The 16,591-nt window shown below is 43.0% G+C and overlaps 1 protein-coding gene across 1 annotated transcript in view; it reads left to right on the top strand.

Moving 5' to 3' along the window:
- Positions 1-4,437: 4,437 nt before the first annotated feature.
- TAF1B (TATA-box binding protein associated factor, RNA polymerase I subunit B) overlaps positions 4,438-16,591 on the top strand; it is a 67,925-nt gene continuing 55,771 nt past the window's right edge. The window contains 6 exon segments of the mRNA XM_004745779.3: positions 4,438-5,016; positions 5,019-5,033; positions 6,358-6,456; positions 11,724-11,811; positions 13,217-13,314; positions 15,357-15,452. Coding sequence (XP_004745836.2) covers positions 4,783-5,016; positions 5,019-5,033; positions 6,358-6,456; positions 11,724-11,811; positions 13,217-13,314; positions 15,357-15,452 — 630 coding nt within the window. The 5' untranslated portion in view covers positions 4,438-4,782.

The following is a 16,591-nucleotide window of genomic DNA, read 5'->3' as shown; positions in this document are numbered from 1 at the left end:
CCACTTTTTTGGAAGACATGTGTTCTATGGAGACTGCATTTTGAGAATGAATGTTTGCGAATGTTCCCATTGGCGTGAAAATATTTTCTGTATCTTTGTGAGGTGTCTTTTTCTGTTATGATCCCTTTAAAAAGAAGTACTAAAGTAAACTAAATTTAAGACAAGAACTACAAATCTCTATCACATAGTGTTAAGACAAGATTAGTTTAATTACAATGTTCTTAATACTTTCATTGAAAGGGAGGTTATTTACATTAATAACTTATATTTTAGCTTATATTGATGAGTATTCTATAACATACATCATTATATGCTCAAAACTCTTTTCTGAGAGGTTGCTGTCAAAGGAGGAGGCTTTTGGATTGGATTAGTTCTGGGTGTGTATTTTAGGGTTTTGTTATAGAACATTCTAGTTCGAAAAGCATTTCCTGTGGCTATCCATTACTTTGTAACAAACTACTATGTATCATAACAAACTACGTCAGATTATTGGCTTAAAAACAAAAACCATTGTGTTTATTTGGAATTCTGTCAGTCAGGAATTGGGGCAGGACTTGGCTGGGTGGTTTTCTGTTCCACGTAGCATGGGGCAGGGGCTGCATGTAGCTAGTGACCGGCTAGGCTGGGAGATCCCAGACTTCACTCATACGTCTGACACTTTAGTCCTCCGTGTTGCCTCCCTAGTACACATGGCGCGACTGGGCTTCCTCACAGCATGGCTGTCTGAAGGGAGTTGGACTTCTTGCCGCTGGCTTTCAGGACAGCATATTTGAGGAAAAGCAAAAGCTGCAAAGGCACTGCTTGGAAGTTAGACAATACCATTGACTTAGCATTCTGTGGCTCCAAGCCGGCCACAAGACAATGGCTGATTAAAGGGGCAGGAAGAGGGACTGCATCTTCCAATGGGAAGACAGCAAAGAACGTACGTCCACCTTAAATCCACCACAGGCTTCTTTTGCACATCATGATTCTGTGAGATGCATCCGTGTTGTTGCCTGTAGCACGAATTCATTCTTTCTTTTTCCTCTATAGGATTCCATGGTATGACTATCACAATTAGCTATTGATTCTCCCATTGATGGACATTAGGTCGTTGTAATTTGGGGCTATTATAAGGAAAGCTTAACGAAGATACTTGCATGTATCTTTTGGTGAACACGTGTACTAATTTGTCTTGGGAATGTATCAGAGGGTAGAACTGCTGAATTGTAATTAGCACACAGTTAGCTTTTCCTCCAATTTTCCAAAATATTTCTGCCAGTTTACACTCCCATCAGCAATGTAGAAGAGACTGAGTTTATCTGTTTTTTGCCAAACCTCGATATTGTCATTTTTTAAAAAAGATTTTATTTATTTATTTGACAGCCAGAGATCACAAGTAGGCAGAGAGGCAGGCAGAGAGAGAGAGAGGAGAAGGAAGCAGGCTCCCTGCAGAGCAGAGTCTGATGAGGGACTCAATCGCCAGACCCTGAGATCATGACCTGAGCCGAAGGGAGAGGCTTAACCCACTGAGCCACCCAGGCGCCCTATATTGTCATTTTAACTTTGGCCATCCCAGTGGATGTGTTGTAGCATCTCCTTGTGCTTTTAATTTGCATTTTTCTGGTGAATCATAATGTTGAGCAGCTTTTCATGTATTCGTTGATCTTTTAACTATCCTCTTTGTGAAATAGTGCCTTTTTAAAAAATTTGTAGGAATGTATTTGTGGTGGATATGTCTTTTGTTGAGTTTATCTATTGTACATATCTTTTCTCAGTCTTTGGGTTGCCTTAACAATGTCTTTTGATGAACTAAAGTTCTTAATTTTAATGAAGTCCAATGTAGCAATCTTTTCTTCCATGAATAGTGCTTTTAGGACTGTGCTTTTCAGGGAATCTGCCCTGTCTCAAGTCAGAGAGATACTTTCTGATTCTTTTTCTAGAAGCTCTATAGCTTTACTTAGTACATGTGGGGCTGTGGTCCATTTCAAATTAATTTTTGTATTGCAAAGGACTTGCATTCAATTTGCTGATATTTTGTTTGGAATTTTTACATCTGCTTCTGAAACAGAACACTTTTTTTATTCTCTTTCAAATATCCCTGCCACGATTTGATGTCAAGGTTATGCTAGCCTTATAAGATGTTCTGGTAACTGCACTCAACTTTTCCCATTATTTAGAAGTCTGTATTCGATGGGTACTATTTCCTTCTCAAACATCTGGTAGAATTTACTATCTTTAACTCATATGAAATTGGGGTTTTCTTAGTGAGATGATTTTATACATAGAATATACTTCTTAAGTAAATTGTTCAGATTTTCTATTTCTTCTATATACCTTTCAGAAACTTGTATTTTTCTAGGAATTTTTCCATCACATCAAAATTTCAAGGCACTATTTCACAAATAGAGTTACTGGCTCTATTACATAATTGAGTAATGATTAGTGTTGGTTTCTGTGTCTGTTACTTATGTGGAACCTTGGGTACAGCAGCTTCTTGTGCATAATAGCAGAGCTGGGGTCCTTGCTAGGATTTGGGTCCACCTTTCTTAGGTTTGGAGGGTTAAACATATTTCTTTCTGATGTACACATTCTTTCTTTAGACATGTTAATACATTCAGTCAAGATGTTCAGTAAAATACTGGCCCAGACTCCTCAGTCCCTTTAAAGATTTATTATCTCTGCCCTAATTTTATTTCTCTGTTTCCTCTTCTTGGGGCTACCTCGATATTGTTCCACCATTCCACCTCTATGTAGCTCAACAGTTTTCCAGAAATTTATCTACAGGGCGCCTGGGTGCCTCAGATGGTTAGCATCTACCTTCGGCTCAGGTTAAGACTTGGGGTCCTGGGATGGAGTCCCCTGCTCAGCTGGGGGTGGGGAGGGTCTGCTTCTCCCTCTCTCTCTGCCCTTCCCCTCATGCTCTCGCTCTGGCTCTGCCTCTCTCAAATGGATAAATAAAATCTTAAAAAAGAAAAGAAAAGAAATATACCCACATTCAAGCTTACCTCTGCCATAAGGCAGAAACTAGTTCACTGAGCACTTCTACCATTGATAATTTCCATTAGACCAAAAAGAAAAAAAGTCTGTGCCAATCTGATAAGCAAAAATGGCACCTGAGCCAGAGGTTTTAAGAACTGCATACTAAAGCTTTTCTGCTAAAACCCTCCTTTAAGTCTTATAGTCTAAGAAAACATTTTCTTCCAAAGGGCTGACTTTGCTCAAAACACTCAATTTTCTGTGAAGGAATGGCTGGAAATATCTGTGATTCATTTCTGTGAAATCACATGTCCAAAGTCTCAAATCAAGGTATGTCATCTGTTTCAACCATTTTGCATATACATGAAAATCTTACAAGTCATTCATCCACTCAACAAATATTTATCGATCACTTCCTATTAGCTAAGTACTATTCCAGGTCCTGGATATATTAGCAATAAACAAAAAGACAAAGATTCCTGATCTCGTATTTTAGTTCAATACATTAACTCTTCAGCTGTGCATTCAGTACTGTCCCTTCCTGTTCTATTATTTCAACATCTGAAATCACGAGAGATCTAGAAAATAAAAGGTTTATCACCAAGCTGTTCTTAGGGCAATCCTCATGCTGTACGGATAGGGAAGGTTTTTCAGAAAGAGTCTGAAGTTGCACAGAGCCACGCTTGGCAAATGACATGGGTGACATAAATGGACAGGACATTTGTCTAGTGCCACGCTAAAATAATGAGACGGACTTCTCCATGGGACTGGGGGGTCTCCTGAGAGCTGGGACTCGTCACCTCTCATTTCCCAATTGCCCGCACAGTGCCTGGCATGCAGTGGGTGCTGAATTAACTTGGGGAAATAAATGAATCGACAAGTAAACGAGGAGTGAGTGAATAGAGAGCCAGTCCCTCTCTATTCTTCTCTAGTCTCATGACTTTAAATGCCATCTGGATAGAGGGAACTCCCGAGTGTGGATCTCCAGTCCAGAATCCACCTGAGAATGCTGCACTCCGATGTCAAACTGTCTTTTCATCCTGCCTGGAGGTCTTAGCAGCATCTCGAACTTCGCAGGTCCAAAATCAAACTCCTGGTTCCTCCTCTACCCTGCCCCAAACGGTCCCACCCACAGCCTGCCCCTACTGGGCCAGACCTCACCCTCCCAGCACTCAGGGCAGAAACCTTGAGGTCACCCTTGCGTCTTTCTCCTACCGCCCTCCTCCTGTCCATGAAGATGCCCTTGCGGCTCTCCCTTCACAATCTGTGCTTCCAGAATCTCTGTGATTCTCAGTCTCGAGTGCTTTCACCTGGTTCAAGCTCCCATGGGATCTTGTCCGGATTATTCCCCTGGTCTCCTGACTTGCCTTCTGCCCTGCCCCCATCAGCCCTCTCCCCGCCAGGGTCACACTGGTCTCTCAAACAGAAGTCGGACCGTGTAATTCCTCCAACAGCTTCCAAGTAAAATCCTCGCCCAATACGAGCACTCCGGGGCGGGTGCTTACAGAGGAGGCAACTGAGGCACGGGGAGCAGGAAACGGTGACTGCCCCCAGGTCTACCTCAGCAGCCTTGTTCCTGCCTCCAGAACCCCACGCCCCTCCCGTGCCGGGGAGAGCCGCAACCGAGCGGACTCGGGGAGCCGCCGCCGTCCAGGGCAGCGAGCGGGGATAGATGGTCCCGGACTCGGGCAGCCACCGCCTCCCCGGCAGCGAGCGGGGATAGATGGTCCCGCTGGTCAGCCGAGCGGGACCGAGTCAGCTCCGCAGTCGGCGCGCCGCGTCTCTTCCCGAGGTCGGCTCCAGTTACCTGGACTGGAGAAAGGCATGAAGTCTGGGAGGGGGCTGCAGGGGTGGCGGAGCTTCCTTCCCGGCGCGGGCGGAGACGACCCCGCATCCCCAGGCGTCCGGAACCCGAAGCCGCGGCCTCGGTTTCCGCCCGGCGGGTTCCTGCCAGCGCTCCCGGAAGCTGCGCTCGCTGCCTGGGTAACGGGCCCGGAAGCTGCGCTCGCTGCCTGGGTAACGGGTCCGGCGGGGACGGCGGCGGCGGCGACGCGATTATGGACCTGGAGGAGGCGGTGAGCGAGCCGGGAGCCCTGCGGGCCCGACGGCGGGGCGGGAGGGGAGTGAGGCGGAGAGAAGAGGCCGGAGGACGCCGACTGGCTGTGGGGGCGGCCGCTGGCCGGAGGAGGGCGGGCGGAAGGCCGCGGGGCGGGGAAAGGGATGGGGCTGGCGGGCCGGGCGTGCGCGCGTTTTGGGGCGCTGGGTGAGGTCGTGGGTGAGGGGAGGGCGGGGCTTAGTCCGTGTGGGTGGGCTTCGGGAGGGGGATGGAGTTGTGGGTTTTATGCGGTGGCCACCCACGAGGCCCATCCCCCGTGGACCGGGCCGCCCACAGGTTCCCTTTGATCCCGGGGTGGGCGTGGGAGGGCCGGGCGGGAACGGGCTGGCTTCTGAGGGAGCCCCCCACCCCCGCCCGGGGTCTCTGCGGATCCTCGCCGCGGCCTGGGTCCGACTCACTCCAGGTAATGCTCCGGAGTCTCTGCAGACCTCCCCGACTCGCTGACGTCGATTCGGCGTTCGGGTTTGACATCCATGAAATGCCGCCTGCTTTGGCCGTACTGGGCAGTTGGATGGGCCGTGAGGTCCAGGACCGCAGAGTCGGGGACCAGGGCTCGGGTGCCCGTCTTCGCGCGCACCGACGCGCCGCGGTGGCAGAAGGCCTTGCCTGTTGCTGACGTTCAGTGACAGTGACTGACGTCTGGCCGCGCCGGGTCGATGACGTCCGTAGTCCCGTCTCACCACCGACCGGCCTGCGCGGTAGTAGGCGTCGCGTGTCTTCTGCTCGCCACTGGATCCCCGGCCCCCCGTTCAGTGCCCCGTGCGTACGTAGGCCGTTTGCCTTCTGTTGCTGAATGATTAAATTGAAACTTGGAACAATCCCAATAAAAAGCCGGTTCTTTTGTGGTATGTGTTTTTCGTCTCATTGCGAAAGTTCCAGATCGCATGCAATTTTTATTTTTAAAGTCTTCTCTTTACTTAAATCTCGTCCTCTTTTTTCCCTCAGGGCACTCTCCAGGAGCTTTATTAACTCATCCTTTTTTTTTTTTTTTCCATTTTACCCCTACCATCTTTTCTTCTTTTTTTTTTTTTCCCTCCTCACAGCATGTTTTAGAAACTTTTTAAATCATTTAATTTCATTTCAGACTATTCAGAAGACTGAACTGTTCTTCTCTTTGTTTATAGTTAGTCTCTCTGGTACATTTTTTATTTTCTATGGCTTTTTTGTTTGTTTTTTATCTGTAGGGTAAAATTGCAGGGAACCCTTTAGGTAGAACTGTAGGATTTAGGTGCGATGTATTGGAAATGGTTTAATGGTAACACCTTTCCTGTCTTCTCCTATAGAAAGAGTTCAAAGAAAGATGCACTCAGTGTGCTGCTGTCTCTTGGGGTCTTACTGATGAAGGCAAATATTATTGCACTTCTTGCCACAACGTTACAGAAGTAAGTAACATATGTCATTTAAGAATCTGCTAAGGTTTTTAAAATTATGGTTTTAGCCCGATATGTGGCATAGTTCCCAAATAATATGCAGTGCCCAAATTCCAAGAATAAAAGTAGTCTTCCAGGTGCTTACATGTGAGCTAAGTAATGAGTAAATTAGATTTAGGATGGGTTTTTGAAATGATGTTGGGCCTCATTGGTAAATAATTTCATGATTCAGACTGTGTAGTAAGAGGGAAAATAATTAAAGTTATACTTAGAAGGTGAGGCAATTTTTTAATTAGTTAATACTCATGGAAGAGTTTTTAATATATTGGTAGCTTAAAGGTTTGGAACATGGAATGTTAGAAAGATTGAGGACTTTTGGGAGTATTGGAAATAAGCTTCATTTTCATTTTATCTTTGTTTAGTACTTTAGAGATTACAAAGTGTTTTCTTATCCATTATTTCATTTTCTTCTCATAGCCACCTGTGAGATATACTATTCTGCCTGTCCATTGATGAGGAAAGTAGGACTCATGATGAGTGAGCTGGCCAAAGTCACACAAGTATAAAGTGTTGAGCCAGGATGTGAACCTGAGTCTTCCGACTACAGTGGCCATTTTACTCCTCACACCTGCCTCTTACATTAGAGATTGTCATACTGTCTTGCATGTAACCTTGGTAGATAGGCCCCCCTTCACACTGAGAGTCCTAGGTCCTGTTCCAGTTACCACACATTCCGGGCAGTATAACCAAAATAATCGAGGGGTATGGACAGTCTGCTACTGGACAGGCTGAACATGCCAGGACTCCTCTCTGGAAAAGGATTGGCTCCAGGTCTGTAGAGCCCGGAAGGAACAAGTATTACATTAACCATATAGACTTAAGAAAGGCAAATTTGGGACAGAGGAAAGGAACTCTGTAGACTTAGGCTTTTGGTCAAGGTGGAGTAACAGGAACCAGATTTACCTTCCTACCTTAAACAACCAAAAACTTGAGCAAAATATATAAAACAACTAAAGAAAAATTTCCTTTGAGGAAAAGTGGCTAATTTACATTGTTGATCGCACAGAGCTTTTCTTGAAACAATCATCATTCTTCAGTATACAGTGCAGTCCTTATGCCTATGCCTGCTTCCCACTTAAGTCACACAGAATATTTAAAAAATGCTAGCTCAATGAAGTGTTGTGGGTGGTGGATATTTCATTATCTTGATGTGATGGTTTCATAAGGATGTAGGTATGTGTAGATACACATGCATAGGTATACACATGACCTTGTACACTCTATTTTTTATTTTTTAATTTTAATTTTAATTTTTTAAAAGATTTTATTTATTTATTTATTTATTTTTAAAAGATTTTTATTTATTTATTTGACAGAGATCACAAGTAGGCAGAGAGGCAGGCAGAGAGAGAGGAGAAAGCAGGCTCCCTGCAGAATAGAGAGCCCGATGTGGGGCTCGATCCCAGGACCCCGGGACCATGACCCGAGCCGAAGGCAGAGGCTTTAGCCCACTGAGCCACCCAGGCACGCTTATTTATTTATTTGACAGAGAGACCACAAGTAGGCAGAGAGGCGGGCAGAGAGTGGAGGGGGGGGCGGGGGGGAAGCAGGCTCCCCCCTGAGCAGAGAGCCCTATGCAGGGCTGGATCCCAGGACCCTGAGATCATGACCTGAGCCGAAGGCAGAGGCATAACCCATTGAGCCACCCAGGCGCCCCTATTTTTTATTCTTTTTAAAGATTTTATTTACTTAAGAAAGAGCACGTACACATGCAAGAGAGAAAGAGCGCGTGGTGGGGGTGCAGCGGGAGAGGCAGAGGCAGACTCCCTGCTGAGCAGGGATCCTGATGCTGGATCCCAGGACCCTGGATCCATGACCTGAGCTGAAGACAGATGCTTAACTGACTGAGCCACTCAGGCGCCCCTATCCTTTATTATTTTAAGATTTATTTATTTATTTTAGAGAGAGAAGGTGTGTAAGCATGAGTGGGGGTTGGGGCAGAGGGAGAAAATCTCAAGCAGACTCCTCGCTGAGCATGGAGCCTGACTTGTGGCTCCATCCCATGACCCTGAGATCATGACCTGAGCTGAAATCAAGAATCAGACCCTCAACCGACTGAGCCACCCAGATGCCCAACACGTACACTTTAAACATACGCAGTTTGGCCCTCTCTGCTTTGATGCCAGAGAGGCACTAGCAGTGTTACCAGGATTGATTCTGTAGCAGCAGTGCAAACATAAACACAACAAGGGATGGTTGTGTCTGATTGGACTATTCACCATTCGTACGTGAAGTCAGCATGCTATTTTTGTGGAAATAATAACTAATTGCCTCTTTTATTTCTGTCTTTGATAATGTTCCTGTTTGATTCTGATAAAATCTACTGCAGTCATTTTAACTTGAAAGATCCTAATACCACTACACTAACTAGTTCCACATTTGAAAGACAACCTATATAGAGTAACTTGTCAAGAATGTAGAATTCTTTCTTTTTTTTTTTTTAAGATTTATTTGGGGCGCCTGGGTGGCTCAGTGGGTTAAAGCCTCTGCCTTTGACTCAGGTCGTGATCCCAGAGTCCTGGGATGGAGCCCCTCGTCAGGCTCTCTGCTCAGTGGGGAGCCTGCTTCCTCCTCTCTCTCTCTCTCTGCCTGCCTGCCTCTCTGCCTGCTTGTGATCTCTATCTGTCAAATAAATAAAATCTTTTTTAAAAAAGATTAAAAGTTTTTTTTTAAAGAGTTTTATTTTTTTATTTGAGAGAGAGACAGTGAGAGAGAGCATGAGAGGTGAGAAGGTGAGAAGCAGACTCCCCATGGAGCTGGGAGCCTGATGTGGGACTCGATCCCGGGACTCCGGGACCGTGACCTGAGCCGAAGGCGGTTGCTTAACCAACTGAGCCACCCAGGTGCCCCCCCAAAAAAGATTTATTTATTCATGTTAGAGAGAGAATGCGAGCAGGGACGGGGCATAGGGAGTGAATCTCCAGCAACTCAGCTGAGCGTGGAGCATGATGTGGGGCTCAGTCTCATGACCCCGAGATCATGACCTGAACTGAAACCAAGACACTTAACAACTGACACTTAACCAACTACACCACCCAGGTGCGACAAGGATGTAGCATTCCTAAAGCTGGGCAGAATCTCTATATAGGCCAAGAACCTAACTCAGGGCCTTCCATATGATAGGCAGAGCTATGACTGTACAATTCCAGTGATTATTTTTGGCTTCGTGGTACCCCAGGCATGTTCTTTGTATAGCATGTGATGTGATCTGTGCTGCCTGGAGTGGGGTGCTGTGTGCTGGCCATGTTGATATCTAGTAGGTGGAGAATGGCCAATGAGCCGTAGTTCTAGCTATGTAGAGTAGAGGTCATGGTGCAGCTTTCTCGGTTTTTTCTGTACCCTCATTGCCCTCCAGGTCTTACCTTGTTTGTAATTCTCAGGCTGTGGATACTTGCTATAATCTGGAAAAAGGCCTTCTGAATTAGTAAAAGAATAAGAATGTTACATTGGTGTATTTTAAATAGGAAAACCTTTTTCAGGTCTTAAATCTAGCCAATTTAGACAATGGATGTTCTTGTAGATATTTCATAAAGGTGTAGGCTAGAATTGTGTGAGTTCAATAGATTTTTATGACTATAACATTAGATTTATTGTAGAAAATTTAGAAATTAAAAAAATAAATAGAATGAAATAATTGCATATGCTTTCAGAACAATGTATATATCTGTATCTGTAATATCTATAGAAAATGTTCGTAACAACTTGTTTTCAGGCTTTTAATAATGTTTATTGATACCTGAAGAAATCTGTCCATAAAAATAAAACTTATCTACTATTTGGAAAAAAAAAATTTAGAAATTATGAAGATGAAAGCTAAAATCACCAGTAATCTTGGGGCACCTGGCTGGCTCAGTCAGTTAAGCATCTGCCTTCAGCTCAGGTCATGAGCCCAGGGTCCTGGGATCAAGTCCCATGTGCAACTCCCTGCTCAGTGGGGAGTCTCCTTGTCCCTCTCCTTCTGCCGCTCCCCCTGCTTGTGTTTTCTCTCTCTCTGTCAAATAAATAAAATCCTTGAAAAAAATAATAAAAATAAAATTACCAGTAATCTCAGTAGTCAACATTTAAGTGCTTCCTTTTAGGCTAGTTTTTTCCTGTGTATGGAAGGGAAAGGGGATGTGGGGGAGCACTTTTGAATCTTCTATCTTAATTAAATATTTTCTTGGGTTATTCTAAACATTTGTGTACCGTCTTATTGCCTATATAAATATCCCACAATATAACCATTCAGTAATTTAATTAATTATAGATCCAGTTTTAGATATTTAGTTTTTTCTAGCTTTTAGTTATCTCACATTTCATTTAGTCCAGATTTTAAGCCTTTTTATCCCTGCCTACTCTTAATACATTGTACCCATCTTTGTAGGGTAACTGCTTTGGTATGTATTGTTGTGTCTTCTGTTTTCAGTGTGGCCAACCCAGTCCGACAGAATGGCTTCGAATGTGGCTTCTGTGACTAGAGGAAATACATTCCCCAAATCCTCTTGTTAAAGATGTTTCTTTTACTCTTAATGAAGGCTGAAGATAAACTTCATTCCAATCTCTTAAACTGAGAGAAATACACAAATCTTGCCTGTTTTTAAAAAATCTTCACCTCTCCTCCCTTATTAAGACTTAATTCCTTTATTCTGGTTGTGAGAGAGGCAGAATACGAGGTCCCAGCTCTTGAGAGCACTGGGAGTTGAAGACCGTGGGATGAATTATACTCACCGTTTAGTCATTCTAAAATTGTGTAGGCTTGATTAAAAATAAAAAGTAGTACTTTCATAATTTCAGAAATGAAAACTGTATTATTAAAATATATAGAAAAGCAGGATGAAACGAATCTGTATGTAGCATAGTCCTTGCTGGTTATAATAAATACAGTTTTCTTAATTCCGGAGTGTGTTTAGATGGAGGAAAGAGGGAACAAATTTTATTTTAACATTAGGTTTCGTTTGAAAAAATTAGAAAGTGACTTAAAATAAAGCTTTATTCATTTGCCAGGCTTTTCTTTAGTGTTTACTGTGTTCCAGGTACTGTTTTGATTAGTGAAACATTTTGAGTGAAAAAGCAATGTAAAGGTTAACCAAAATGTTACAGTTGATATAGTTTTCCCAAAATGTTACTGTTCTTAATCCTGGCACTCACAGTTTGGTTCATTATACTTCCCACAGCATGCTTGGAAATATATTTAGGGAGATGTAAAACTACCTTTTTAATGGTATGTCTGTCTCCTGCAGAGATCTAAGGAAGTCATAAACACTGGGGCTATTCCTAATACTAAAATACAAGCCATCAACCGGGGACTTAAAAGAAAAAGAAAACTCGGTAAGCCCTTTCTTCATATATGCGTAGGGATGTGGCAGTGGAATTTTAAATAGATTCTCAAGAAGTTGCCAGATTTGTAAATCGGTCTTCCAGAGTGGAATGAAATTGTTGATGGTAAAATTGGAAGTAAGTATCTTTAAGCATATCCTGTTTTCATCCTGCTTACGGTTGTGAGTTACTTTTCAAGTGGAGCAACTATTATGCAAAAAATAATGGAGTGTATTCCCTCTCATCTGTTGGCACGTTTCTGTTCTTGTGATCTATTGGGAATATGATTTTTCCGTGCTTTTAAAGAAAAATGCTTTCTGACATGATTCAAGTATGGAATTGTCGGGTTAGGCAAGTTTAACGTGATGTTCAACTTTTAGAAACCCATTTCTCACACTCAATTTTGAACACACCCTTTTAAAATAGGAAAATTATTTTCCTTAAAATAATCTCCGCACGGGTGTGCTCTGAAAGGTAATCTACTTCATTAATCCAGTGAGTACATATAATTAGTCATGATTGAGAATAATCTGAGGTAATGTCTAACTGAGGCTTTTTATTTCTGTGACTACGTAGGGCCAGATTCTCCAGTTTGAAAAAGGCTAATGATAGGGGGGATTCTTATAGGTGAGGAAGCTTTAAGGATGCACACACATGAAATACAGATATACCAGTGTTTGTGAAATATCTCTATGAAATACACTGTTATTCTTAGATGAATAGAATAACAGAAAGCCTAAATGCTAACTTTTGTTTCTGTTTAACCTTTAATAGTGACTATTTTTGTTAGGCTAGAAGCTGGTTACTTTTTAATTACATTTTATTAGAGTAGAACTTTATTAATTTGGATGTGACTTAAGTAACTAAAGTGTAGAGTTTCAACTTAAATTGCTGCAGGCAATTTAGGTGCTTTAAATTAGCTGTTAAGTGCCTTACATTCAACTTCTTTTTTTTTTTTTTTTTAAGATTTTATTTATTTATTTGACAGGCAGAGATCACAGGTAGGCAGAGAGAGAGAGAGAGGAGGAAGCAGGCTCCCCGCTGAGCAGAGAGCCCGATGTGGGGCTTGATCCCAGGACCCTGGGATCATGACCTGAGCCGAAGGCAAAGGCTTTAACCCACTGAGCCACCCAGGCGCCCCTACATTCAACTTCTTTAACCCTGCATAGTTTCTAAGTCTGTAAAATGAGAATGTTAATACCATTTGCAATGGAAAATAGAAACTCTGAATTTAGAATATAGCTTTAGCATTTGTGTCCATATTTGCTGGATTGGAAACAGAAGATTATAAGGATGGAAATCCTATTCAGGAATATAAAACACTTCGAGCTGTAATGTGTAAAACACAGTTGTAACTCTGTAGTAGCATGTGGTAAGTAGGAGTACAAGTGTCTGAACCGTGTTATCTGTCGTCTAGAGAAAGGCTGGGATTGGTATGTGTGTGAAGGTTTTCAGCAGATACTTTATCAACAAGCAGAAGCCTTAAAGACCCTTGGAGTCGGCCCAGAATTAAAGGTAAGTCCATTGTGTCTGTATGCAGTCCTATGTTTTGTTTGAAGAACAGTAAGATTTGGAGTGAAACTAAGGAGAAAAGTAGGATTATCAGTAATGATACTAGGACTCCTGAAGGGATCATCTTTTCTGATGTTTTTGCTTTACTTCTTTCATTAGATTGATAATTCTCAGAGTGTGTTCTACAGGGTATTAATAAGCAAAGAACCAAAAGAAAATAAAAAAGGTTTTAATCTTCAGATAATTAAGAAACATTAAGTTAAATAAAGTAAAACAAATAACTTTGCAGACGTTTTGGTGTCTTTTATGTGTTAATGTGCTTGTTTGATTTCCAAGGGGATGTAGTATCCAGTATTCACAACTTGAGAACAAAGTCCTTTAGTGTGCTATATACGTGCTTGCGTGGCATTGATCAGGATTTTGAGTTCCAGAATGTGCTTTGGGGAGTGATAGATTAGGCCTGTGGTTCTCAATCTTGAATGTATACCAGAATCACCTAAACACAAGTTAATGAACCTCATTCTGGAGTTTCCGATTCAGTAGGTCATTGCTAACAAGTTCCCAGGTGACACCGATGCTGCTGGTCCAGGGACCACACTTGGACTTTGCTGCCCCTCCAGAGTACCACAGTATCCCTGCTGTTGTGTGAACTTCATGTTTCTTCATCTGGTTGAAGCCATTTCAGGAATTGTTTAGAAAGCCAGTTGGTTCTCATATACTCCCTTTGTACCCATTATTGGGTACAACTTGCCAGCCTAGTTGGAGAAAGGGTTCTATGCATGTGTGGAATGAGTAAACATGAAATGATAGGACAGTGTGCTCATAAGTGCCATTGAGGGCAAAAAGAGAAGGTAGAAAGATCAATGTGGATTGAAGTCACCAAGGAAAGATTTGTAAAGGAGCCTTTGTTGTTCAAACCAGTGTTTGGGGCAAGCCAGCAAGAATGCCCTCTAGAATGATGCATGGCCCAGGAGGACTCTGGGCTTACCCTGAGAGGTATTATAGGATTTAAAAATACAAAACCAGGGCGCCTGGGTGGCTCAGTGGGTTAAGCCGCTGTCTTCAGCTCAGGTCATGATCTCAGGGTCCTGGGATCGAGTCCCACATCGGGCTCTCTGCTCAGCAGGGAGCCTGCTTCCCTTCCTCTCTCTCTGCCTGCTTCTCTGCCTACTTGTGATCTCTCTCTGTCAAATAAATAAATAAAATCTTTAAAAATAAATAAATAAAAATACAAAACCATAAGTGGGGCACCTGGGTGTTTCAGTTCGTTAAAAATTCAAAAATGTGAGAGACCAGATGGCACCCGCAGTGGTGATCTGGGGGTTTGTGAAATCTGGGGCTTTCTTTCAAGTCATCCTATGTTATAAATGCTTTGTAATTTATAATTTCATATAGTTATACCAACCAACTACAGTGGGGTTTACTCCTATATGGTTTTCTACCCACTTCACCAGGGTTAATCCCGAAAACAGTTCTGTCTGAAATTAGCCAATGAACATAACTGTTTAGACCTGACCATTTAAATGGCACAGGAATGGCATTATGCTAAGAACACAGGGTTTTCTATTTACCGGGTGGGTCACTTTGGCCAATTTACTCAGTTTCTTCAGTGGTAGAATGGAGCTTGCAGTGTTGTGTTTGAACTAATGGATACCTCTTCCCTAGTAGGTGATGAATAAATAGAAAAGTTGCTTTGTTATCTTATTTTACTTCCACTTGGACCCAATAGCAGCTTTGCCTCTAATTAGAAGTGTGGTCATATAGGAGTTGCTTTCTTTCTCTCATTCTTAATATACTAAACTTACAAAAGGAAGGGGTTCAACTAGGTGATCTGTTTGGAATTAGGCTCTTCTTTAAAAATCTAAGATTATGAAGAATTTATTCAGTGTTTCCCATATACCTGATTTTGCGATGATAATTCTTTTTAAGAAATGTAACTAAGAAGGTAAGAAGACATTTAGATGGAGGGAAGTGTATAAAGTATAAGTGGTCTGGATGGACCAGTGTGCTTGCCGTAATCACTACTCATTTCCCTTCTACCTTAGGATGAAGTTTTGCATAACTTTTGGAAGCGCTACCTGCAGAAGAGCAAGCAGGCCTATTGTAAGAACCCGGTTTATATCAGGGGAAGGAAAGCTACGGTAAGTCACGAGTGAGAAGTGGGATAAAAAGCCGTTTCTGGTGTGATGCAGAGATGAAGACCGGTCTAGTGTCATCTGGATTTATGATGTCAGAGAATTGTCAGGGAAGAGTGTTCTCTTGTAGTCCAGAAGGAAAGGGTCACTGAGCTAGACACTGGAATTAATTTTGACTTCTTATTGGACTAGTTGAAACAAATTTGTACTTAACTTCTAAATAGAAGCTTAAGGACTTTCCATGAATTGTAGTATTAAAAAAATTTTTGGCACGTTTTTCCTTTTGCTTAGAATACCCACTTACCTGGTATTTCATGACGCAGCTCAGTTATCTCTGCTCAAAAGAAAAAGAAGTCTGGATGCCTCACCACCCGCTCCCACAGTCCCCAGAGCATTTACATTATTAGTTTGCTTTTAACTGCGTTATGGATGTGCCGTGGGACATTTCATTGGGGCTACAGGAAGGTTCCGCCTCTGAGAAAGGCACGTTTGATAAACTGCTATGTTTGATGTGTGGTACTTACTCTCCAGGGCAAATAGATTCCAAATCTATTTGATATACATTTCTTAAGAGCTTGGAGTCTTGGCCCAGTGGATCCTTGTTTGGTTGGAGTCACCGGGGTTCCACATGCAAAGCTGAGTGACCCAGGCCTGAGAAGTCCGGCTCTAAGTGAAGGGAATAGGTCCCGAGAAGGAGAAGGTTAGAGCAGCGGAGCCGTGTGAGAGAGAATGGTGGAAGGGGCACTGACCTAAGCAATTCGTGTAGGAAACTTCCTTTTTGCACCTGGGACCGTGCATTTAAACTCACTCCAGAGGAATAACTTGAACAGACAATTTTACAGTGATGAAGTTATGAAATACCATCCTCTCTTGATGCAGGAGGCAGGTGCCGCTCAAGAAAACAAGATGCCACGTGGGTCTTAGGTGATATTTCGAAAGAGAAAAGAAAAGAAAAGAGCCATCCAGGCTGTTAAGAATCTGATCTTAGGGCACCTGGGCAGCTCAGTCGGTTAAGCATCTGCCTTCTGCTCAGGTCATGAGCCCAGCATCCTGGGACTGAGGCTCAGGTCAGGCTCCCCGCTCAGCGGGGAGTCTGCTTCTCTGTCTGCCATTCCCCCCACTTGTGTATGTGCGTGCACGTGCAC

The sequence above is a fragment of the Mustela putorius genome, unplaced genomic scaffold (genome assembly GCF_011764305.1).
Source record: "Mustela putorius furo isolate JIRA1106 unplaced genomic scaffold, ASM1176430v1.1 tig00000813_pilon_pilon_pilon, whole genome shotgun sequence".
NCBI classification, from domain to species: domain Eukaryota; kingdom Metazoa; phylum Chordata; class Mammalia; order Carnivora; family Mustelidae; genus Mustela; species Mustela putorius.
This window is presented reverse-complemented; position numbering and strand designations above follow the sequence as displayed.